This window comes from Phoenix dactylifera, chromosome 11, assembly GCF_009389715.1.
Source record: "Phoenix dactylifera cultivar Barhee BC4 chromosome 11, palm_55x_up_171113_PBpolish2nd_filt_p, whole genome shotgun sequence".
NCBI classification, from domain to species: Eukaryota; Viridiplantae; Streptophyta; class Magnoliopsida; order Arecales; family Arecaceae; genus Phoenix; species Phoenix dactylifera.
The window spans coordinates 16,872,957-16,895,498 of NC_052402.1; the positions used below are offsets into that span (position 1 = coordinate 16,872,957).

Below are 22,542 nucleotides of genomic sequence, written 5' to 3' on the forward strand. Positions count from 1 at the left end.
AATCATCTAATGGATGATAATGATACCATCAATCATAATTAGATAGAATAATTTTAGTAGACGACATTTACATTATAAAGCATTATTTTTAATTTAATTTTACATTTATTTTTATGAATGAAACATTGAGAAGGAAAACATAAAAATATTCTAGTAGATTTATTTTGATTTCCAATTGAGATGTCCCAAAAATTTAAAGTAGTTGAGAACATTCTTTCTATTAAAGACAAGGAAAATTACTATCTAATAATAGCATTGCAAGCATGACAATAATTTATCATTGTAAAAAATCACATGCTTCTCTCCAAAATAAAGTAGGCTAAAATTAGGCATGTCGGATACACATAATTTATTTAAAATATGATAGTAAAGCATCTAATGGATGATAATTGATGGAAGAAATATTAGACACCTTGACCTTAGATCAGACCTACTACATTGACCTCAAATATAAACCGTAGAGAACAACTTCGGCCCCGGCCGAGCAGCCAACCAGCCGAGGTGAGCAACTTCGGTTTCGATTTAGGAAAGATATCAGCCGCGATGGCAAGCACCACGACCTACGTCTCACCAACGCTGCTTACTGCCCATGCGGACTAGCTCTCATGTCGCAGCCGTACTACCAGCAATTACTTGGCCATCATTGCATGCCACGAGAAGTCAAGTAACGACAAAATGAACTCTTCTATATAAAAGGACAGCTTGGAGGACCTTAGACACACACGATAATATACATCACACAACATATAACACATGCAATATTGCTCAAAAAGCCATCTTCTACTGAAACCCTCTTCCTTTCATATTGTTGCCTCATTATTCTGACTTAGGCATCGAGGGTCCTCTGTCGAACATTCTTCGGCAAGCGGACTTCTTACAGGCCATCTCTGGAAGAACTTGACACCCAACGTGTCAATCAGCCTACTCAGCTCATTTCCAGCCGATCTCAGAGTCGACCGAGCTACTCTCCCACCTCGGTTCGGATTCGACGGCAACAATAATGATACCATCAATCATGACAATATAGAATAATTTTGGTAGATGACATTTGAATTATACATTATTATTTTTAATTTTATTTTACATTGCATTTTCCCAAATGAAAGATTAAGAAGGAAAATAATAATTATTCTCGTAGATTTATTTTGATTTTGAAGTAAGATGTGCTGAAAATTTAAAGTAGATGAGGACATCCTTTTTATTAAAAACAACAGTAATTACTATCTAATAATAGCACCGTAAGTATGACACTAAGATATAATTGCAAAAAATCACATGCTTCTCTCCAAAACAAGTTAGGCCAAAACTAGGCATGTATGCATAAGAATGGAGCATCATTTCGGATGGCAATGATGCCATCAATCATAATTATGTAGAATAATTTTGGTAGATGATATTTGATTTATAAATTATTATTTTTTAACCTTATTTTACATTTGCATTTTCACAAATGAAATATTGAGAAGGAAAACAAGAAATATTCCTGTAGATTTATTTTGGCTTTCATGTGAAATGTCGTGAAAATCTAAAGTAGATGAGAACATCCTTTTTATTATAGACAATAGTTATTACCATCTAATAATATCATTGCACACATGCAGTGAGTTTTTTTTTAAAAAAAAAAACTATTTAGAACTATGAGGATAAAACTCCAAAACCTTCATACTGACTGTAATGCCTCTAACTGGTGCACTTCAAGCTTCTCAAGATTCAAGTAGAGTCTTGATTATCATAGATAATTTACTAGAGTTGCTTTGCTTTCTTAGTATAAGATTGGACAAGGGTCTGACAGTAAAAATGTATAGTTTTGAATTGGCCAAGGAATCCTAATTGTGATACAACTAACAAATTAAAATAACATGTATATAATAGAGTCAGCATGCATGAGTGTGTTGCAAATGTACGCACATCAATTAGGCATTTTCTCAAAAAATATGTTTAGGTTAAGACCCCTCTCCTTGATGAAAGTGACACATGGGAGTTTGACCATTTGAAAAAAAGACTTGGGTTATAGAGAATATGGATAAAAAGAGGGTTTGTCACAGATAATGGTGAAAAAAAAAATATTTGCAAAGGGATCTAAAATTATAAAAGCAAGTAAAGTTGGTAATTTTTGGTGATGTTTGTATTGGGAACAAAGTTCAAAGCAATATTATACGAGAGCTCTAAGATAAAATGGAAGTATTAATTAAAAGAGAAGAGTAAATCATGGACAAGATAGAGCTCAATAACTAACTGTTCAAGAGTCCTTTAGCTCCTCCCATGCATGTAACATATATATAGCAACGAATTTTCCAACATGTGACTGCCTCCTACAAATCTACTAATTAATTTTTGATCAATACAATTATATATATGGAGGAGGTATATGGTGAGCCGATTACTCCAAAAATTCTGATAAAAAAGAAGGGATACTTGAAACCTAGCTTATTCTTTGTATTAATTGTTTTTTCTCTTGGACCTGGAAAGTTTTATTCCTATTTCTTGATCTCAGTGGCTATTTAAATATTTAATCTCGATCTAAACCTGTATGCACTCAAGTATAGTTACATACAAAAGAAATATAAAAAACATACAGAAACATATATGTGTGTGCAAAGCAAATACAAATATCTGCAAAAACACTGATCTAAGTAAAGGACGAAACATGAAATACTAATCATGGTAGAGGGCCTAATGTCTCAGTCATCCAAAGGTTTCTTAAGGAAAGCAATGAATGCAAATAAATTTTAGAAACATATATAAAGTTAACAAGATTAAAGATTTATTTTGAGAAATATAAGTTTTTTGTTTTGTTTTTTAGCAATTAAGCATGCATGCATCTAAACCATGCGCCTTAAAAATATAAAGATTGTTTAAAAAGAACAACAAAGATGAGGAGGAGTGATTGACATTCTAACTTGAGATGCTTGAGAGTTCTCTACCTCTATAACTAACTATGGTCAATACCCTCTCTTATATAAGCAGGCTGCAACCCTTAGAAGCAGATAGTGGGATGCAAAACTGAAAACCATAATTAGTTTTAGGTCTCATTTTGGTTCATGGAAAAAACGAGGAAAAAAAAGTATGGCCAACAAAAAAAATAGAAAAATACCACTATTTTGTTGGATTTTTTTATAAAGATAATAGATAGGAAAGTAGATTTTCTATAGGAATAAGATTTCAATATTTGTGGAAAAAGAAAACTCTTATGTGGAACATGAAAAAGTCTAATTCCCAAAAGTTAAGAATTAATTTTTTTCTCCAAAATATACTTTAGCTTTTAGATAGAAGGGGTAAAATTTTCTTTTTTATTAAGGACATAACAAGGTATTTTTTTAAAAAAAAGTAGACGCTTAACTAAACATAAACCTCTTTGAAATATGTTATTTTTCATGATCAATTCAAACATACAAAAACTATTTTCAAAAAATTTTATATATAAGCATCAGTTTTTTTTTAAAAAATATTTTAGTGAGAATCAAACCAGTCAGAAACCCAACTCTAACTTATCAGGTCTGATAAGAAGCCTAACTACGGCTAGTTTGGACTGACCTCGCAGAAGTCACCAGGGTTTGTCTAAGAGATCAGCAACACCAGAAAAAGTCCATTCAGGTCAATGATCGAAATGAGCAAGAAGAGGAGTAAAGCTGCCCCACATGCCAAACCACACAAACCTAGATGAAGAAAACTTTGTAATGTAGAACCCTCTATACACCCCTAGGATTTGGTGTTTAGGTGGAAGACGAAGCACCGGAACAAAATCAATCAAGCAAATCCTTTAATAAAAAAAATCATAAAGACAAAGAATTATAATATATTTATATAGTTTATGTCTTTCACATTGTTGTCTGGGTTAACTCTGCAATAATGGATCAACATATATATATTGCAATAATCTAGGATCTTACCTAAAAAAAACTAGCCAGAAAATATTATTTGGGTTCCTTGATCCCATATAAGGAAGGCGTCGGGCTGAGGATTTAAATTTATTCAAATCTAATCAAAAGCACTATGATCGGCTCATGGTCAGTTTCAATAAATTTGTGCTGCAGTGTCTTTTAGTCTACATAGGTTATGGGTTGAGTTTGGCTTTAATACCATTTGTAACAATGCAGGAGCTCATCCAAAAAAGCTAGCAGGAAAGAAATTATTTGGATTTCTTGATTCTATATAAATATCCAAGATCTACCTAGCAAATAATCAATATGGAACTAAATACACATCCGCATAAGTCCCTCAGTTTAAGTCCTTCTCTATGTCCTGTAGAGAAAGGGTCCTATGTAGCCAGTAAAACTAATACTTTTGGTGGCTAGAGTAGTTGACCCACTTATTTCGTTTTCTTTTGTCCCACCCCATTGAGCCTCGGAGGGACTGCTGAACTCGTTAACTCTAGGTGCTAAATAACTACCAATAGTTTTCCCTGATATTTATGCGAGTCGTTTTTTTTCTTTTTTTCTTTTTTTTTTTTTGCCGGACCAGATACCTGAGTTCGATTGTTAAAGACCACATATATCAGCAATTTCCAACCACAAACCCGCGAGGCAGCTTACCCAATCGAAACACTCCACGTGTAACATCTTCCTCCAAATCACCTTGAAGATAAGGCGAAGATAAGGCCCGTGCATCTACAACCGTCAGATAGATCTCCATCCCCCCACTACCCATCCGATCTCCCCTCCCCAAGATTACCCAGCCACCCTGCAGCCCACCACACGAACCCCAAAACCATTAAACTCCTTCCCAATGCTCATTTGGCAAGAGAAAGGAAAAAAAAAAGAAGGAACAGAGCAGCGGAAGCAGCAAGAAATGGCCTCCACTGCCGCGGCCACCTCCCCGTTTTTGGGCGCCCGGGTGCCCGACTCCCACCCGGTCAAGACCGGGGGCCGGTTCCAGGCCCGGTTCGGGTTCGGGTGGCAGGAAGAAGACCGCGGCCAAGAAGACCGCCAAGTCCCCCGTCCCGGACCGGCCTCTCTGGTTCCCGGGCGCCACGGCCCCGGAGTGGCTGGACGGTTCGCTGGTGGGGGACTACGGGTTCGACCCGCTCGGGCTGGGCAAGCCGGCCGAGTACCTCCAATTCGATCTCGATTCTTTGGACCAGAACCTGGCCAAGAACCTGGCCGGGGACGTGATCGGGACCAGATTCGAAAACGCGGACGTGAAGTCCACCCCGCTGCAGCCCTACACGGAGGTGTTCGGGCTCCAACGGTTCCGCGAGTGCGAGCTCATCCATGGGCGGTGGGCAATGCTGGCCACGCTTGGTGCGCTCGCGGTCGAGGGGCTCACTGGCGTCCCATGGCAGGATGCTGGAAAGGTAAGTCTCCTACCCGACATTTGATTTAGGATTGAAAGAGAGAATTCCATGTCTCTTGTTTAATTTTAACAATATATATATATATATATATAAAATCAATTTTATCTTAATCATTAGATATATTATCGATATTATATTTATTTATATATTCATTAATTAATTTTATTTTATTGATTTTACTTTCAGTTTTATCTTTAGTTATTCATATTTCTTATTTGTTGTTTAAAAATATTTTCTAGTTTCAATTTCATAATTTTGTTATTTATCATTATAGTCAATTATTTTATTAATTTTTAAAATTTATCTAATATACTTTTGTTTTATGTTTGATTTATTCAGCAACTTAATTTTCTAATTTTATTTTTCTGTAACATGATATCATTAATATCACTTCCTCTTATATTAGTAATATTTTTTTTATCTTACTTATATTTTATATCTTGAACCAAATATTTTAATTTTGTTTTAATCTTTGTTAGCTATATTTTTCTTTTCAGTTTTTTATTCATATTTTTTATTTTTTAATTATATTTTATAATTATTTATAAGTATTTATCTAAGATTTATCTTCTCTAGTTGATAATATTTAACAATCTTTCATACATGTACTTAAGTAATTGTTCATATAATATTACAACATATGCTACTTGATATTTGACTGTTTTATAACCATTGGTAATTATTTATATAAGATCGCATTGTCTGTTGCTACTTGAAGGAAACATAATTCCAAAGAAATTGTGATTCTGCCCTTTATTGTCAAACCAAACCCTGGAAGAAGGTTGGAGTTGGAATAGCAGTGCCATTCTTCATTCGGTGAACCAAACATAGTCCTTCAACATTTTAAGATAATGAAATTGGGGCAAGTTATGGATACCAAGGGCTAACAAGACCCAATCTAACACACAACATTAGACACGCAACTTAAAACTGATTGAATCAGATGAGTTTATTTGATGCATGAGGGGAAGTTGCATGGGTTATACCATTTGATTCTATTTGAAGGCCAAACCCATCTCTGTCCCTGTTCAAACCCGTGACCAATGTCGAGTATAAATTTGTAAAAATTATTCCAAACATCGTGTAGGCGTGTGTTTAGTCTCATATCGATTATTCACTGAGAAGATCTTGAACACTTATACAGGACTAAGAAACCCAAAAAAATACCTTCTGGCTAGCCATTTTGGTTGAGATCCTGGGTTATTACAAATGGTATCAAAGCGGACCTAACCATAATCTATTTGGAGTAGTGGACACTGCAGCATAGATTCATTGGGGCTGACCACGAGCCGATCATAGTGCTTGTGATTAGATTTGAATGGATTTGAACTCTTAGCCTAACGAGGACGTCAGGGCTTGTAACGGGGGAATATGCGAGGATCCATGCGAGCGTGTGTTTAGTCCCACATTAGTTATTCGCTGAAGATTTCTGATACTTATACAGGACCAAGGAACCCAAAAAAAAAGCCTTCTAGTTAGCTTTTTGGGTGAAGTCTTGAGTTGTGACATTTGGTCCAAATATATTCATTAGATCCAACTAATAGTAGTTAAAAATCTAGAACTAGCTCCTTCCAAACTTAGACCTGACTCAGATAAAACATGAGGGGCACAACCACACATTAAATGGATCAAATCTATGTCTGAATCTTAGATGCAAAACCGATAAGTTTAGCTGCACTTAGCCCAACTAGATTGGCCTATGGTGTTAATGAAGCCACTTCAAAGTTGCCCATGAGACTCTTCAATAAAAAAGTATTAAAAAAGAAAAAAAAAAAAACAAAGCATTGCCCAACTAATTGGAATAGCCAGTAGCCATTTTGTTTGATAAATCAGTTACCGAGATCACTAGCTTGGATTTTGTATCAATAATTTAAGTTAAAATCTTAAAATCTCCAAGATCCTCCCTTTAAAAGTACCCTACAAGTGGATCATGCGTATCTATTTTAGAAGACCAAGAATTCTGTGATATAATACTACATTGGGCTTTCGTCATATTTTTAATAATCCAAATGATTCAATCTTCCAAATTTGATACTGTCTTTTGAATTTTTATGTCTCTACAATATTTTTTTTTTTCACGAGTTCATCATTCAATAAAAATTTGCTACTTGGAAATAGTTGGAATCCAAGAAAATGTGAAGACTTCACCAAATGTTCAGAGAAATGAATGACTAAAAACAAGTGTAATGGATGCAAAAATAGTTGATAAACAATGATAATACTATAAATGACAGCGGTATCACTAATCAGTAACCGAGGAGCATTTCACGAATTAGATGTGAATAATTTAACAATAAGCTCTTAAACTTGCGGTTGGTCGAATTTCCAAGATTTAAAACACTGGCTGGAATTCTTTCAGGTAGAGCTAGAGAATGGGCCCTCTTATCTCGGCCAGCCACTTCCCTTCTCCCTTACTGCATTGATATGGATTGAGGTGCTTGTGATCGGCTACATCGAGTTCCAGAGGAACGCCGAGCTCGACCCCGAGAAGAGGCTATACCCAGGTGGCAAGTTCTTCGATCCCCTTGGCCTTGCGTCTGACCCAGAGAAGAAAGCCACCCTACAGCTCGCGGAGATCAAGCACGCCCGCCTCGCCATGGTTGCCTTCTTAGGCTTTGCCGTCCAAGCTGCTGCCACCGGGAAGGGTCCTCTCAACAACTGGGTTACCCATCTCAGTGATCCACTCCACACCACCATCCTTGATACCTTCTCCTTGTTCTCTTAAAGTTCTAATGCTCTCCTTCGATCTCCATCCACTCGTATCCCTTCGTGTAATTTTTGTGAGGTCGTCAAGTTAGTAGCTGCATGATCCACGTCACCTTGTATATCTTATCTTTTTAGACCTTCGAAGAATGCGTCATTCCACATGATGTAATATATAACTTCATACAGTTAAATGCATGTCTAAACGTGCTTAAAGTCTTGTATGTAATACGTGCACAAGTATATTTATTTATTCATTAATACTGTTCTAGGTAATCTTAGAATCAACATATCTACAACAGGAAAAGTGATCTTTTTCGGCATATTTACATCTTTTACCGATGCTTATAAGCGTCGGTAAATATCCGCCCGACGCTACCTAAAGCGTCGCTAACACTTGAGTGGAAAAAGTTTTTCCCGACGCTTTTGAAAAAGCGTTGTAAAAGGTCGGTTTTAGTGATGCTTTGCAGAGACGCTTAAAAGCATCGCTAAAAGCATTAAAGCCGACGCTTATAAGCGTCGGCGTTAGCCGACAATTTTTTTTAAAAAATTATTTTCTTCGGGTGGACCTGGGGACCGCGTGTAGGCCGGGATTCGAATTCCCCAGGCTTAGATCCAGATCATGGTCACTGCGCCGGGATTTCAAAATCGAAAGAAGCATGCAGAAATGGAAAATCGGAAAGAAAGAAAAGAAGGGGGAGGTGATGTCGAACCTGGTGTTGGAGAACTCGTAGAGAGGAGGAGATCTGAACACTATCTTTCCTCCTCCTTTTCACCTGGAGTCAAGTTTCCCAAAATAAAAAGAAAAATAAATAAACAAGAAGAGGGAAGGAGATCAGAACACCAGCATGAGGAAAATAGGATTTAAAAATAGAAAGAAAATTAAATAAACAAGTCCCTGCTCGCCTCAGTATGCGTAGCCCCTGGCCACGGCCCGCCCCTTTCCGGCTACCGCCTGCCCCCGGTGGTGCAACGCTGGCGCTCCAGCCCCCGCGACGGCGAGGGAGCAGTTGTCCCTCCTCCCGCTCTCCTTGTCCATGCATATCCATTTGCTCCTGTCACTCCTGCAACAAAAATAAAGAAAATAAAACTTCTAGAGAGAGAGAGAGAGAGAGGAGTTTGTACTCTCAAAATACCCACATAGGGGCCGAGTGGAAAGATATGCTCACCTGGGCTCGGAGGAGAGGGATTGGAGATGGAATGGAGGAGAGAAAGTGTTCGTAGGACGGAGCTCTTGCTGAGGATTTGGGTGTTCTTTGGGGAGTTCTTCTGGGCTTCCAAACCCGCCATCAAACACTTCCCTTCTCTCCCTTCTTCTTCTTCTTCGGAAGCGAGGTTGGTGGTGAGATACTCTGGCTTGGATTCGTGGCTCAGATCCAAGAGACAGGGGAGGCGATAGATTGATGTCGGCCAGAGGGAGGAGGAGAAGAGAGTGGCTTGGATTCGTGGCTCAGATCCAAGAGACGGGGGAGGCAGTGGATTGATGTCGGCGCCGGAGGGAGGAGGAGAGGAGAGGAGACGCTTATAATTATAAGAGCTAGGGCATCGAGAGGGGTTTGAGATGGGGATCGGTTTTGAGATGGTTTTGGCCTCCGATGACGCTTATAAGCGTCGTCGTAGGTTCCGTCTTCAACGACGCTTAAAAAGCGTCGTCGATTCCAAATCTCTAAAAAGCGTCGGCAAAATTTGGCACTGAACCAAAATTTTTCGACGCTTTCCCTTAGCGTCGGAAAAAAAGCATCGAAAAATCTCGCTTTTTCTGTAGTGAGACTGCCTTGCCAATATCTATGAACGTGGATGACATTAAAGAAGAGCTGCAAAACAAAGAGAGAAGATAGAATCTACTGCCATAGGGATGAGCAAAAGAATACATTGACGTAAAAGTGGAATTAGTAAAAGCGAGACTAAACCTTCACGTAAGCCGTTTAAAAAATACATTAATATACTTGCATGGTCAAGTATAAAATGGTTCCTAAGTATCGTCACAAAAATTAAAAAAAATTGGGTGCTAGTATCATAGTATAACATATTCAAGTACCAAAACATACTGTATTAAAAGAATAATAAAATGGAGAAAGGGACACCTCATGCTAGCTATTACGTGGTTATTAACTACTCTATTTATACACTATTGCAATTGTATTAAGCAAAGAGGAGACGGAAAAGCCGCCCGGCGCGGTGGAGACAAACTCCTTTCTTTTTTTGAAACAAAAAAGCGAACAATGTGTAAAAATTCTGAGCTCTCTCATGCTCTACTAATGCCACGTCACCTATATTTTGAGACATGGTCTAGTTTCCTCATGCATTTCACTCTATTTTTGATATGGTTTTAAAAAAAATTAAAAACCTTCCTTCAACGACGTCATAATTCCTCTCTCTCTTTCTTTTGTTTTCGTAGAATAGATACTATACATATCGTGCATGTATAAATATATTGATAGAGTCGGCAGACAGATTTTCCTAAGAAGGAGAAGGAAGACCAGATAAAAACCCACAGGGTAACTCTTGTGGTGATTGGCCACATACAAATCTTCCCTCTCCAATATTATCTCCATTAACACATAACCATCCTCTCCCATTCTCATAGATATGGTCCACACGCTCTCTTCTTCAAGTTGCATTCCCATTCCAATTTTTTTCTCCCAAAATGCCCTAACCTAATTTCATAAATTTTGGCCCGCTTCCTCACTATCTTTTAACATGTTGGGTGGCAATCATTTGGTTCAACTCCTGTTACAAAATTAATAGATTAAAAGGATTTCCACATATATGAATACCAGCAAGATTTTTTTTTTTTTTGGTATAGAAAAGAAATAAGTTTTCCTTCGAATAGAAGCACCTATACAGCATAAAAAGGGCTCCTGAAGTTCATCACGATAGTGATCATTGTCTATTGTCACACCCCAATTTCATGAATTTCGAAAAACTTTCCTATTTGAACAGTCTAATTGATTGAACATCTGTTCAGCCAATTAAAATCCCAGTATACTCTTCTGTATATCAAAAAAAAAAAAAAAAAAATCTAATATAAGGTTCTAAACCAAGGGAGAGAGATTAAATCAACCCGTTATCCTCAAGACCCCTCCCTCCCTTCTCTCTCTCTCTCTCTCAAACTTCTTTTGTTTTGTGCATGTGTTAACTCTATAACCAATGTCCCTTCCGCTTGGGTACCCACTGGCAATATTTATTCTCTATTTCTTACAGAAGCAAAATGTCAGCTTGCCAAAGCTATGTTATCATAATTTGAGGGGGAAATGGAGGAGGTAGAATACCTCCTGCCAATATTATTATCGAAAAGCACTTAAAACAAGAGATAGGGCAAAAGTTATATACAAGAGGGACTAGTGGTCAATCTTGGGCAACAATGAACTAAAGGAGTTTGCTCTTTCAATTGCTCTTTCGCAACACAAATTTCCTCCAAATTGGAATCATGAAGAGGATTTTATTAATAGAAGACTTCTTACCAAGAAAGATTTGGGAGGTCCTTTCCAACCAAATGTGCTAACATAGAGCCATAACGAGTTGGTCCCATGCTCTTCTTGAGTGAGCTTTTATCTACCTACAACATCATGAGGTCCATAGAAACCGAATATTTGCCGGCCAATCTCCCATTTTGAGTTACAACTTCATAGTGGACTAGATACTTCAGGCAAAGAGGCATTTGAAAAAGATGTGTCATGGTTTCAGCATTAGCACCATATAGGGAGCAACTTGTAGAAATTCCTCACCATTTTCTAGCCAACACGTCTTTGTAATACCAACCAGATAAAGACTTTGATCTTTTCGAGAGCAGCTGCCTTCCAGATAGCTTTATAGAAGGGCCATAAGGTACCTCCTTGGTTGAGAAATTTATAGTAGGTGTCCGCTATATAATTTAATTCCATTACTTGTAAGTTTCCATTTCAGTGGACATCGGCTATTGTCGATGATCTGATGGGATATCCAACACTTGCAACAGGATCGCCAACTATTTTGTTTCACAGAGAATATATAGGCCATATACTTTGATGCACGATTTCAATCTTCTCCGGTTCCATTGAGAAGCTACCAAGGAATTAATTGACTTGCACCGCTCTTCTGTACAAAGGAAGGAAATTGTACTGGACCAACCTATGTATCTTCCCAAAATCTGATGTTATCATCATCACTGTCCAACTTGAATGAGGTATATTCCAAAAAGATTTGAAGTCCCTATTGATAGCCTTCCAGATTGATGATAAATTCATAAAAGATTTCCCTAACTCGCATTCTTCCTTCGAACCTAATAAGCCTTTTTGATCTGCCTTTCAAGAGAAGCCTCCAAACATAATTTGACATGAGAACTCAGAAAAGGAATTGAGTTAATCTCTCACGGATCAGGCTATGTCTCTACCATAGTAAACTAATCTATGCATTTAACATCCAGTTTCTTAACCTCCGCATGGTGCATGCTTATGGGAAGGAATACAGAAAGCAAGCTGAAAGACAGCAATGAAATGGGTCAGCAAACCCTATGGTGCAAGTTGTCGTAAAGGCACTATTTATTCCTTTGGCTACTCCTTCTTGTGATTTTTGGACACTCAATATTTTCTATTAGCAAAACAGCGGACTGAACACTCAATAGTTTAATTTTGTGCCAAAAAAAGAAAAAGAAAAAGTTTAGTTCAGTTTTACATGTAATTTATATAAAGTGTGATGCAATTGATATAATGAAATGAAATCAGTAAACAATAACCGAATTGTCACACTTATTGTGCAGGAGCTAGTCTTCTAAATAATATATATAGTATACATTGACTATAGTTAAATGGTTGACCTATGACTCAACATGTTCCCAAGTATAAATAAGTAACATGGGTGGCAGAAAAGATTGACAATTGGTCAGGCTTGTGGAAGTCTTGTTTTGTAGAGCTTTGATTTTAACAAATTGAGATAATCATTTACAATTTTTATATTTTGAACAAAAAATTATGCCACTTTACAAAAAGTTGAAATATATATTTTTTTTATTAGGATACTCATTGAAATCATTCAATGAAAAAGCCGGAGAGAGGAGGATGGTTTCTCTAATATAGGCAACCTTTTGTACATGGCTAGTAACATACGAAATGATAAAGTTAGAAAAGTAACTACATTATATATGATAAGAATTACAATGAGGCCCATGCTAGGATATCATATAAAAGAAATTAATAAGTTGTGGTCATTATTTATTCGTAGCTAGGAAACAGAAGCATTAAATCAAATATGTATACTGTGCCATATGCATCATTTGAATGGGACAAAATTTTAGTCAGCACTTGTTTGGCAAATGATTGTGCCACCGCTCTGCCTTGATAGAAGACGACCACAAGTTTAGAGGATTACTGGTACTTTTGAATGCTGATAAGCTACGACTTGTCTCAAGATGATGTGGTTGTCCGCGAATGACATAGTTATTTTCTCAGTAGGATTAGAAAACTATATCATATACCGCATGCACCAATATAATCGACCATGGAATATATCTTTATGGGTCAACCAATGAGACAAACGCATAATGAATAAAGTCCATAAAATTATATGTCGGTAATTGATGTGGAGCAAATCCACGTGATGTATGTAGTGCAGAATATGTTGGGAATATACTGTCCCAGAAAATTTTAAATCTATAATACTCTACTTCAACAAATAATAGGCAGAAATAGGCTTATAGAAAATAAATAGAGAAAGTGGAAAAATGGAACCCGAGATGCTGAGGCGTGGTATGTTGGTCACTTTCCTTGAAGTAGATTTCGCCGCCTTACAGTGCACTAGGCTTGGATGGCGTTCTACTCCTGAGATACAACAGCCTCTCGCACTGTTCCTTCTGCCTCAATGATTTGCACGAATCAAAGAAGCTTTCGAACCCAGAATCAGTATGCAGCAAGCCCGTTGATTGAAAGAAAAATAGCAAACAGGGAGAATAGTAGTTTTCTGCTTTCAAATTTTATATATATCTCCTGTCTAATCCGAAGAGGTCTATTTATAGACTTCTTCGGGACAGACGCGACCCAAAACCGATCCAACGGTCAAAACCGGTAAGAAAGTTTGAAAAAAAAAACACTGGGAGTATGGCCAGCAGATGCGAGGTCGGTTGCGAAGAGGTGCTATCGAGGAAGCGACGTGGCTCCTCGTGCTAAGGGTGCGAAGCACGACTCATGCGCCTCTTGGCTCATCGCACCTGTTGTCCGACCTCGGCTCCTCTGGGCTCATTGCACCTGTGGTCCGACCTCAACCTCGGCACCTCGGACGAGCACAGGCACAAGGAACCTCGGACGAGCAGGGCCGACGAGCAGAGGCACGAGCGCAAGGAAACTCGGACGAGCAGGGCACATGCGCAAAGAACCTCTGGTCGCACAGGCACAAGGAACCTTGGACGAGCAGGGCCTGTGAGGCGCAAGTAACCTCGGACGAGCAGGGCCGAGCGAGCACAGGCTCGAGCGCAAAGACCGTCGGGTCGGACGAGCACAGGCACAGAACCGAGCCTTCACGTAAATAAATCCTCCATATGAGAGATTTAAAAAAGGAGGGAACAGAGATTCGAACCACCTACCTCAAGCACCTCAAGCGGGCACACCAACCATCCACACCACACTCCCTTCTTAACATATATACATAATATATATGTTTTAAGTATGAAAACTTTTAATTATTATTTAATAAAAATCTAACATTCCCCCACCTGATTAAAATGTTTTCAAAAACTATATAAAATAAAAAATAGTCAAACTGGGCTTGTTTATGTCACGACTTCAATAAAGGTAGCTTGCGGCTTTGAACCTTTACCTAGTGAAAGTATATTTTCATCTGAAAGGTATAGTGGTAACTAAAAAGCTTTGAACCAAATCCTTTGGTTCAGATTTCTATATACTTCACCCATGACAAATGCAAATACTGGGTTCATTATAGGTGGTGCTTTTTCTAGCCTTATGCACCAATATCTCAGTTTCATGAGTGCTCTAGGGGTTAAACCCTTATCCCCATAGACTGCGGCCACACAGTCACACTCACATAGGTGAGTCCTCCAAAGGTGCTCGCAGCACAGCACCTTGCCATAGTCTCGGACTCATTCAGAGTTTTAAACTCTTCCGTATACCTCTGCTGTATTTAGCACTCACATCACAGGGAGAGACCAAATGACATAAAGTCATTTTATTATAGTGCTAACTAATCATTAAACAACTTGTTTTTCCCGTTGAACCTTTCGTCTTGGGATCTCCAGTCAGAATAGGTTGGGTTACCATTGTCAATGATTCCTTATGGGTTTCAATCCCATCCCCTTTGATGTTTCTATGACTTTGCTTCTAGCCAGTCCTTTAGTTAAAGGATCTGCTAGGTTATCTTTAGATCCAACAAATTCCAAAGTTATGATACCATTTTTAATTAGGTATCTAATAGTCTTATGTCTCACACTAATGTGTCTTCTGTTTCTCTTGTTATACTCAGTATTTCTACAAGTATTAATTGCAACTTCATTATCACATAACAAAGAGATAGCAGGTATAGGCTTTTCCATAATAGGTATTTCAGACATAAGATTCTTAAACCATTCTGCTTCTTGACTTGCAGAATCTAAGGCTACAATCTCAGCCTCCATAGTGGATCTTGTGATCACAGTTTGTTTGGATGATCTCCAAGCAACAGCTGCACCACCCAACATGAATATGTATCCACTAGTTCCTTTTCGATTCACTGAATCAGTGATCCAACTAGCATCACTGTATCCTTCAAGTACAGTGGGAAATCTTGAGTAATGTAAACCATAATATATTGTACCTCTCAAGTATCTAAGTACTCTATCCAGTGCTTCCCAGTGACTAAGACTAGGGCAACTATTAAACCTACTGAGCTTTCCTATAGCATAAGAAATGTCAGGTCTACTTGTATTTGCAACATACATCAGTGTCCCAATAATTTGAGCATATTTCTCTTGGGCCACTGGATCACCTTTATTGCACTTCAAGTTCAAACCATGCTCATAAGGTGTACTCACTGGTTTACAGTTGTACTTATCAAATTTCTTCAATATTTTCTCAATATATTGTGATTGATCAAAAATTATACCATCAGGTATTCTGGTAATCCTGTTACCAAGAATTACCTCTGCCTGACCTAAATCTTTCATATCAAAATTATTAGACAAGAAAGTTTTGATATCAGTCACCATATTCATATCAGTACCAAAAATTAAAATATCATCAACATATAAACACAAGATAATACATGAATCATTTTCTAACTTTGAATATAAGCACTTATCTGATTCATTTGCTTTAAAGCCATAAGAAATAATTATTTTATCAAATTTCCTATACCATTGCTTAGGAGCTTGTTTTAAACCATAGAGGGATTTGACTAACCTACAAACTTTTCTTTCCTGTCCTTGAGCCACAAATCCCTCTGGCTGATCCATATAGATCTCTTCCTCTAAATCACCATGAAGGAAGGCAGTCTTGACATCCATTTGATGAATTATCAAATTATGGATTGAAGCCAGTGCAATTAAAGTACGAATTGTGGTTATCCTAGTCACAGGAGAATATGTATCAAAGTAGTCAATACCCTCTTTCTGAGAAAAGCCCTTAGCAACTAATCTTGCTTTATATTTTTCAATAGAACCATCAGGTCTTAATTTCTTCTTAAATATCCATTTACAACCTATAGCCTTACTACCAGGTGGTAAGTCAGTTAAAAACCATGTTTTATTAGTCATAAGTGAATTCATTTCACTATTAATAGCTTCCTTCCAAAACATAGAATCTAATGAGTTCATAGCATCTTTATAAGTTTTAGGATCATCTTCAACCATAAAAGTATAGAAATCAGATCCAAAATCTTTCTTTTTCCTAATTCTTTTCCCTTTACCAAGTTCATTAATATCATTAAGTTCATTTTCATTTTCATTATTAGGAATAATTAGAGAATTAGATGGCGAACTACAAGATGCATCATTAGATCTATCTATTACATGCTTTTCTATTTTATCCTTAAATGGAAAAATGTCTTCAAAGAAAGAAGCATCTTTAGATTCAATTATAGTATTCTTTTCTATGCCATTAATATCAGAACTAATGACTAAGAACCTATAAGTAACACTATTAAGAGAATAACCAAGAAACACGGCATCAAAAGTATTAGGTCCTAATTTTCTTTTCTTGATTAAAGGAATATTAACCTTAGCCAAACAACCCCAAACTTTTACAAAATTTAGGTTAGGTTTTCTTCCTTTCCAAAGTTCATAAGGAGATTTATTAGAACCTTTAAATAGAACCCTATTAAGCAGAAAACATGCAGTAAGCATTGCTTCCCCCCACCAAACCTCAGGTAAACCTGAGTTGGCAAGCAAAGATCTTACCATATCTTGCAGAGTCCTATTTTTCCTTTCAGCCACTCCATTAGACTGAGGTGAATAGGGAGGTGTAACTTCATGTAGAATTCCATTAACTCTACAGAATTCATTCAAGTCATTAGAGGTGTATTCTCCTCCTCTGTCTGACCTGAGAATCTTTATTCTCTTGTCAAGTTGATTTTCTACTAAAGATTTATAAGTCTTAAACATCTCAAATGCTTCATCTTTAGATTTCATTAAATAAACTTGACAATACTTAGAATAATCATCTATGAAGGTAATGAAATACCTTCTACCCCCTTTAGTCAAAGTTCCATTTAGATCACATACATCTGAATGTATTAATTCTAATAAAGTTGAATTTCTATTTACTATTTTAAATGGTTTTCTAGGTTGTTTAGATTGAACACAAATTTGGCACCTTTCCTTTTCATTTAATGAAACATTAGATAATAAACCAGAGCTAATCATTCTTTTAATAGTATTATTATTCACATGTCCTAATCTAGCATGCCAAAGAGATGAAGAACATATTGAAAGCACAATTTTATTATTATTATTAGAAGAAAAATCCAAAGATATATTATTTATTACATACAAGCCATCACACTCATAACCTTTGCCTACAAATGTCCCATTCTTTGTTATAATCACTTTCTTAGATTGAAATAACAAAGAATAACCACTTCTATTTAGAAGAGATCCACTGATCAGATTCCTCCTTCCATCGGGCACATGGTACACATTAAATAGTGTAAGCACATTCCCAGACGTAAGCCTTAGAAGTACTTTTCCAGTTCCAAGCACTCGTGCCGAGGTGGAGTTCCCCATAGTTACTGTTAGGCCGCTCCGGACCTGATAAGTAGTAAAAAGGGTATGATCAGTACACATATGAACATTCGCACCTGTATCCACTAACCAATCGGTAGAGCAAATTGCCAAATTTAATTCTGGACTTAAAGTTACATACCGATCATCAGTACTAGTAGGACCAGTACTGGATAGCACCATGTTGGTTTGTGGATTTGCAGGTTGAGAAGGCGCATGTTCATAGTTCTGATACTTCTTCTTCTTCATCCGGCATACTCGAGCCATATGACCGAGTTTCCCACAATTGTAGCAAATCGGCTTCCGATCATTCTTATTGATATGGTGTTTTGGCTTCATAGGTTTTCTTTTGTTTCTAGGTCCACCCTTTTCAAATTTGGAGTTCTTGAACTTATGGGTCTTATTTTGGCTTTCTACAAAGTTCACCTTGGTTAGAAGCTCAGGATTCATGAGTTGCTCATTATCTTTCTCAAGGTGTTGTTCTTGGATCCTAATGGCAGACAATAGAGTTTTCATTGTCATATCCTCAGTTTTATGTTTCAGGGATAACCCAATGTCTTTCCAAGAAGGTGGGAGCTTGTCAATGGTACAAGCAACTTGAAGGCTCTCAGTTATTCCCATTCCCCTTAAGCCTAACTCATGATAAATCACTGTTAACTCATGGGCTTGGTCAACTACGGGCTTGGTGTCAACCATCTTATAAGACAGGAATTGACTAGCAGCATACTTGTCCATTCCGGCATCTTGGATACCATATTTCTTATTAAGATCATCCCAAATCTCCTTGGAGGTTTTAAAAGTGCAGTAGACATCAAAAAGGGGATCAGTAAGATAGGACAGAATCCTTCCCCTACACAGGTAGTCTTTCTTCTTAAATTCCTCCAAGTTACAAGTTCTAGCTGGTTCATTCTCTTCCTCATTTGGAGGAGAGTCAAAGATTATGGAAAATAACCCAAGTGTGGTTAAGAAGATTTCCATCTTCTGTCTCCAACGCTTAAAGTTATTTCCATTAAATTTTTCAGGAGGAACCGGGTCACTTGCATTGGCCATTGGGGTAACTCTAAGTACTAGCCTATTATATGTAGGAAAAAATCTACTTCAAGAATGTTGGGAATATACTGTCCCAGAAAATTTTAAATCTATAATACTCTACTTCAACAAATAATAGGCAGAAATAGGCTTATAGAAAATAAATAGAGAAAGTGGAAAAATGGAACCCGAGATGCTGAGGCGTGGTATGTTGGTCACTTTCCTTGAAGTAGATTTCGCCGCCTTACAGTGCACTAGGCTTGGATGGCGTTCTACTCCTGAGATACAACAGCCTCTCGCACTGTTCTTTTTGCCTCAATGATTTGCACGGATCAAAGAAGCTTTCGAACCCAGAATCAGTATGCAGCAAGCCCGTTGATTGAAAGAAAAATAGCAAACAGGGAGAATAGTAGTTTTCTGCTTTCAAATTTTATATATATCTCCTGTCTAATCCGAAGAGGTCTATTTATAGACTTCTTCGGGACAGACGCGACCCAAAACCGATCCAACGGTCAAAACCGGTAAGAAAGTATGAAAAAAAAACACTGGGAGTATGGCCAGCGGATGCGAGGTCGGTTGCGAAGAGGTGCTATCGAGAAAGCGACGTGGCTCCTCGTGCTAAGGGTGCGAAGCACGACTCATGCGCCTCTTGGCTCATCGCACCTGTTGTCCGACCTCGGCTCCTCTGGGCTCATTGCACCTGTGGTCCGACCTCAACCTCGGCACCTCGGACGAGCACAGGCACAAGAAACCTCGGACGAGCAGGGCCGACGAGCAGAGGCACGAGCGCAAGGAAACTCGGACGAGCAGGGCACATGCGCAAAGAACCTCTGGTCGCACAGGCACAAGGAACCTTGGACGAGCAGGGCCGAGCGAGCACAGGCTCGAGCGCAAAGACCGTCGGGTCGGACGAGCACAGGCACAGAACCGAGCCTTCACGTAAATAAATCCTCCATATGAGAGATTTAAAAAAGGAGGGAACAGAGATTCGAACCACCTACCTCAAGCACCTCAAGCGGGCACACCAACCATCCACACCACACTCGCTTCTTAACATATATACATAATATATATGTTTTAAGTATGAAAACTTTTAATTATTATTTAATAAAAATCTAACAGAATATACTTCCTAGTTATCTTTATATATATTTAAGTTATACATATCCTTTTTCCTATCCAAAAAAATATTGACGCTGCTGAAAATTTTCTCCTAAGATATTTTATTACCGTCAAGAATCGATATGACCGAGGCGCCGAGCTGGTAAAGTCAATGAAGGGCTCAACGATCAACCCTTTTAGACGGTAAAAATTGGCAAAAAGTGGAGATATGCCTGAGATAGTGCTGGAAAGCTATGATCGTGCTTGAGCCTTCGCTCCAAGATCGAGCCGGAAATAACAAAGATGAAGAAGTTATTTTACAGGAGAGTATCCGACAGAGACTCCTCCGATACCTAAATTTGAAGGACTCTCCGAGAGCAGTAGAGATTGTGAGAATGGCAGAGCAATAGGACGAGGCGTATGAGAGCTCAAGAGCACTTACCTGGAGGGTCTCCAAAATTGGATTATATAAGCAACGGCCAATGGCTATCACCGAGGAACTCGGGTATGCAGATCGGCCATCTTTGGCAAGCTACCACATGCTCCAAAGATTACGTGCGGTCGTTTCGCATGTGTATCATGCCTCACGCATCTCGTGAGCGCAACTTAGAAAATCGCTTGTGATTATAGTTGAGGTGTTGCCAGCTAAGAGAAGATTTTGGAATTTGAAGAGCTCTCCGTGTACTTCTAGACGGGCCACATGGCGGGCTTCGATTGATCGGACGGAGGCTTCGTAGAAGAGTCAAATTTTCTTTTTCCTACTTTATCTAAGTTCAATATGATCCAATGTACTATTGATCCTATATTCGGCAAGAATGCCATAGGTCTAGACTTGGGGGATATGTTGGGACCATATTTGCCTGCAATGATCAAATTTATTGTCGGAGAGCCAGCAAATAATAGATCCCACAAATGCTACGAGGACAACCTTTAGCACATACCAAGTCTAAAAGGAATCTTGACATATACGTTGCGGAAAAATCAACTACTTCCGAATCCAATCTTCCAATTTCCCTGAATCAAATGGTAAAAAACACCAGCCAATGAGCCAATATCCATTGCAGCAGCCCGTTAGTCACCAATTAAGTGTGTATCACTACAACATCATCCATGTGAAGACTCACACCAGCCAATGAGCCACGCAAGGACGCCGTGAACGTGAAACGCCCCCATCCATCAACGTCCAAACGTCACCACGAAGCTCCATGGCACCACGTGGTCAACGCCAGCTGATGGAAAAAAGGCTCAAGCGGAGATTTTCGTTTTTTTTTCTTTCCTCTCAAACACGAGCATATGCGGCTTGCATCGCAGGATACCGTACAGTACTTGATAGCTATTGTCTAACAAGTAAGATAATTTTTGAACTATTGGCGTACCATAGATCCGGTTGTTATTGGAGTAGAGCTACGGACAACTTGGGAAGGCATTTTTTATGTAAAACGCGTGCTAGGTGTCGATAGAGTATGCCTCGAGGGAGACTTTTTCAGGATGATTTACTATTGTAACAACTCAGGACCTCTCCCAAAATGGCTAGCTGGAAGTTATTATTTGAGTTCCTTGATCCTGTATAAGTACTCAAGATCTACCCAGCGCATAACCGATGTTGGACTAAATACACGCCCACACGGGTCCTCACATACTCCCCTCGTTCAAGCCCTAACATCCTCGTCAGACTAAGGGTTCAAATCTATTCAAATCTAATCACAAACACTACGATTGGCCCGTAGTCAGCCCCAACGGATCCGTGCTGCAATGTCTTCTAATCCACATAGATTATGGGCTGGGTCCGCTCTGATACCATTTGTAACAACCCAGGACCTCACCCAAAATGACTAGCTGGAAATTATTATTTGGATTTCTTGATCCTGTATAAGTACCCAAGATCTACCCAGAGCATAACCGATGTGGAACTAAACACACGCCCATACGGGTCCTCACAACTGTATTCGGAGAGTGGATAAGTTTGGGGAGACCATCCACTGATTTGTGAGATTCTCAGACTGGTTTGGAAGTTTATCTCTGTCCAGGCAGCGCATGCGTTCCGAGAGACAAATAGAACAGTTGACTGAGTCGCCTCATTTGTAGCCTGATACTCTGAAAATTTCATTTAGCCGTCATCGACAGTTTTACCTCTTTTTTGTTTTTTTTTTTTTTTTTTGACTTGGCCGGATGTAAATGAAATGCTGTTTAAAATAAAAGCACATAGCGCAGAACTGCACCGCCGGGGATCCTGAGACTT

General features: G+C 38.5%; 2 protein-coding genes across 2 annotated transcripts; one reads left to right on the forward strand and one right to left on the reverse strand.

The window, feature by feature from the left end:
* Positions 1–4,697: 4,697 nt before the first annotated feature.
* On the forward strand, positions 4,698–8,253 carry LOC103714751 (chlorophyll a-b binding protein CP29.1, chloroplastic-like). Its single transcript, XM_008802131.3, is given in 3 exon segments — positions 4,698–4,890; positions 4,892–5,293; positions 7,653–8,253. Coding segments are annotated over 3 exon segments (933 nt in total). The 5' UTR covers positions 4,698–4,725; the 3' UTR covers positions 8,019–8,253.
* A 9,748-nt stretch (positions 8,254–18,001) lies between these two features.
* LOC120112411 lies at positions 18,002–19,300 on the reverse strand. Its single transcript, XM_039131776.1, has 2 exons — positions 18,316–19,300; positions 18,002–18,200 (listed from the first exon to the last, which is right to left on the reverse strand). The coding sequence occupies exons 1-2, from the start codon at positions 19,221–19,223 to the stop codon at positions 18,185–18,187; spliced, it is 924 nt and encodes a 307-aa protein (XP_038987704.1). The 5' UTR covers positions 19,224–19,300; the 3' UTR covers positions 18,002–18,184.
* Positions 19,301–22,542: the final 3,242 nt, after the last annotated feature.

What these genes read in the sequence shown, in the direction of transcription:
- LOC120112411 (XM_039131776.1), bottom strand. Translation starts at nt 19,223, where the DNA reads ATGGCCAATGCAAGTGACCCGGTTCCTCCTGAAAAATTTAATGGAAAT.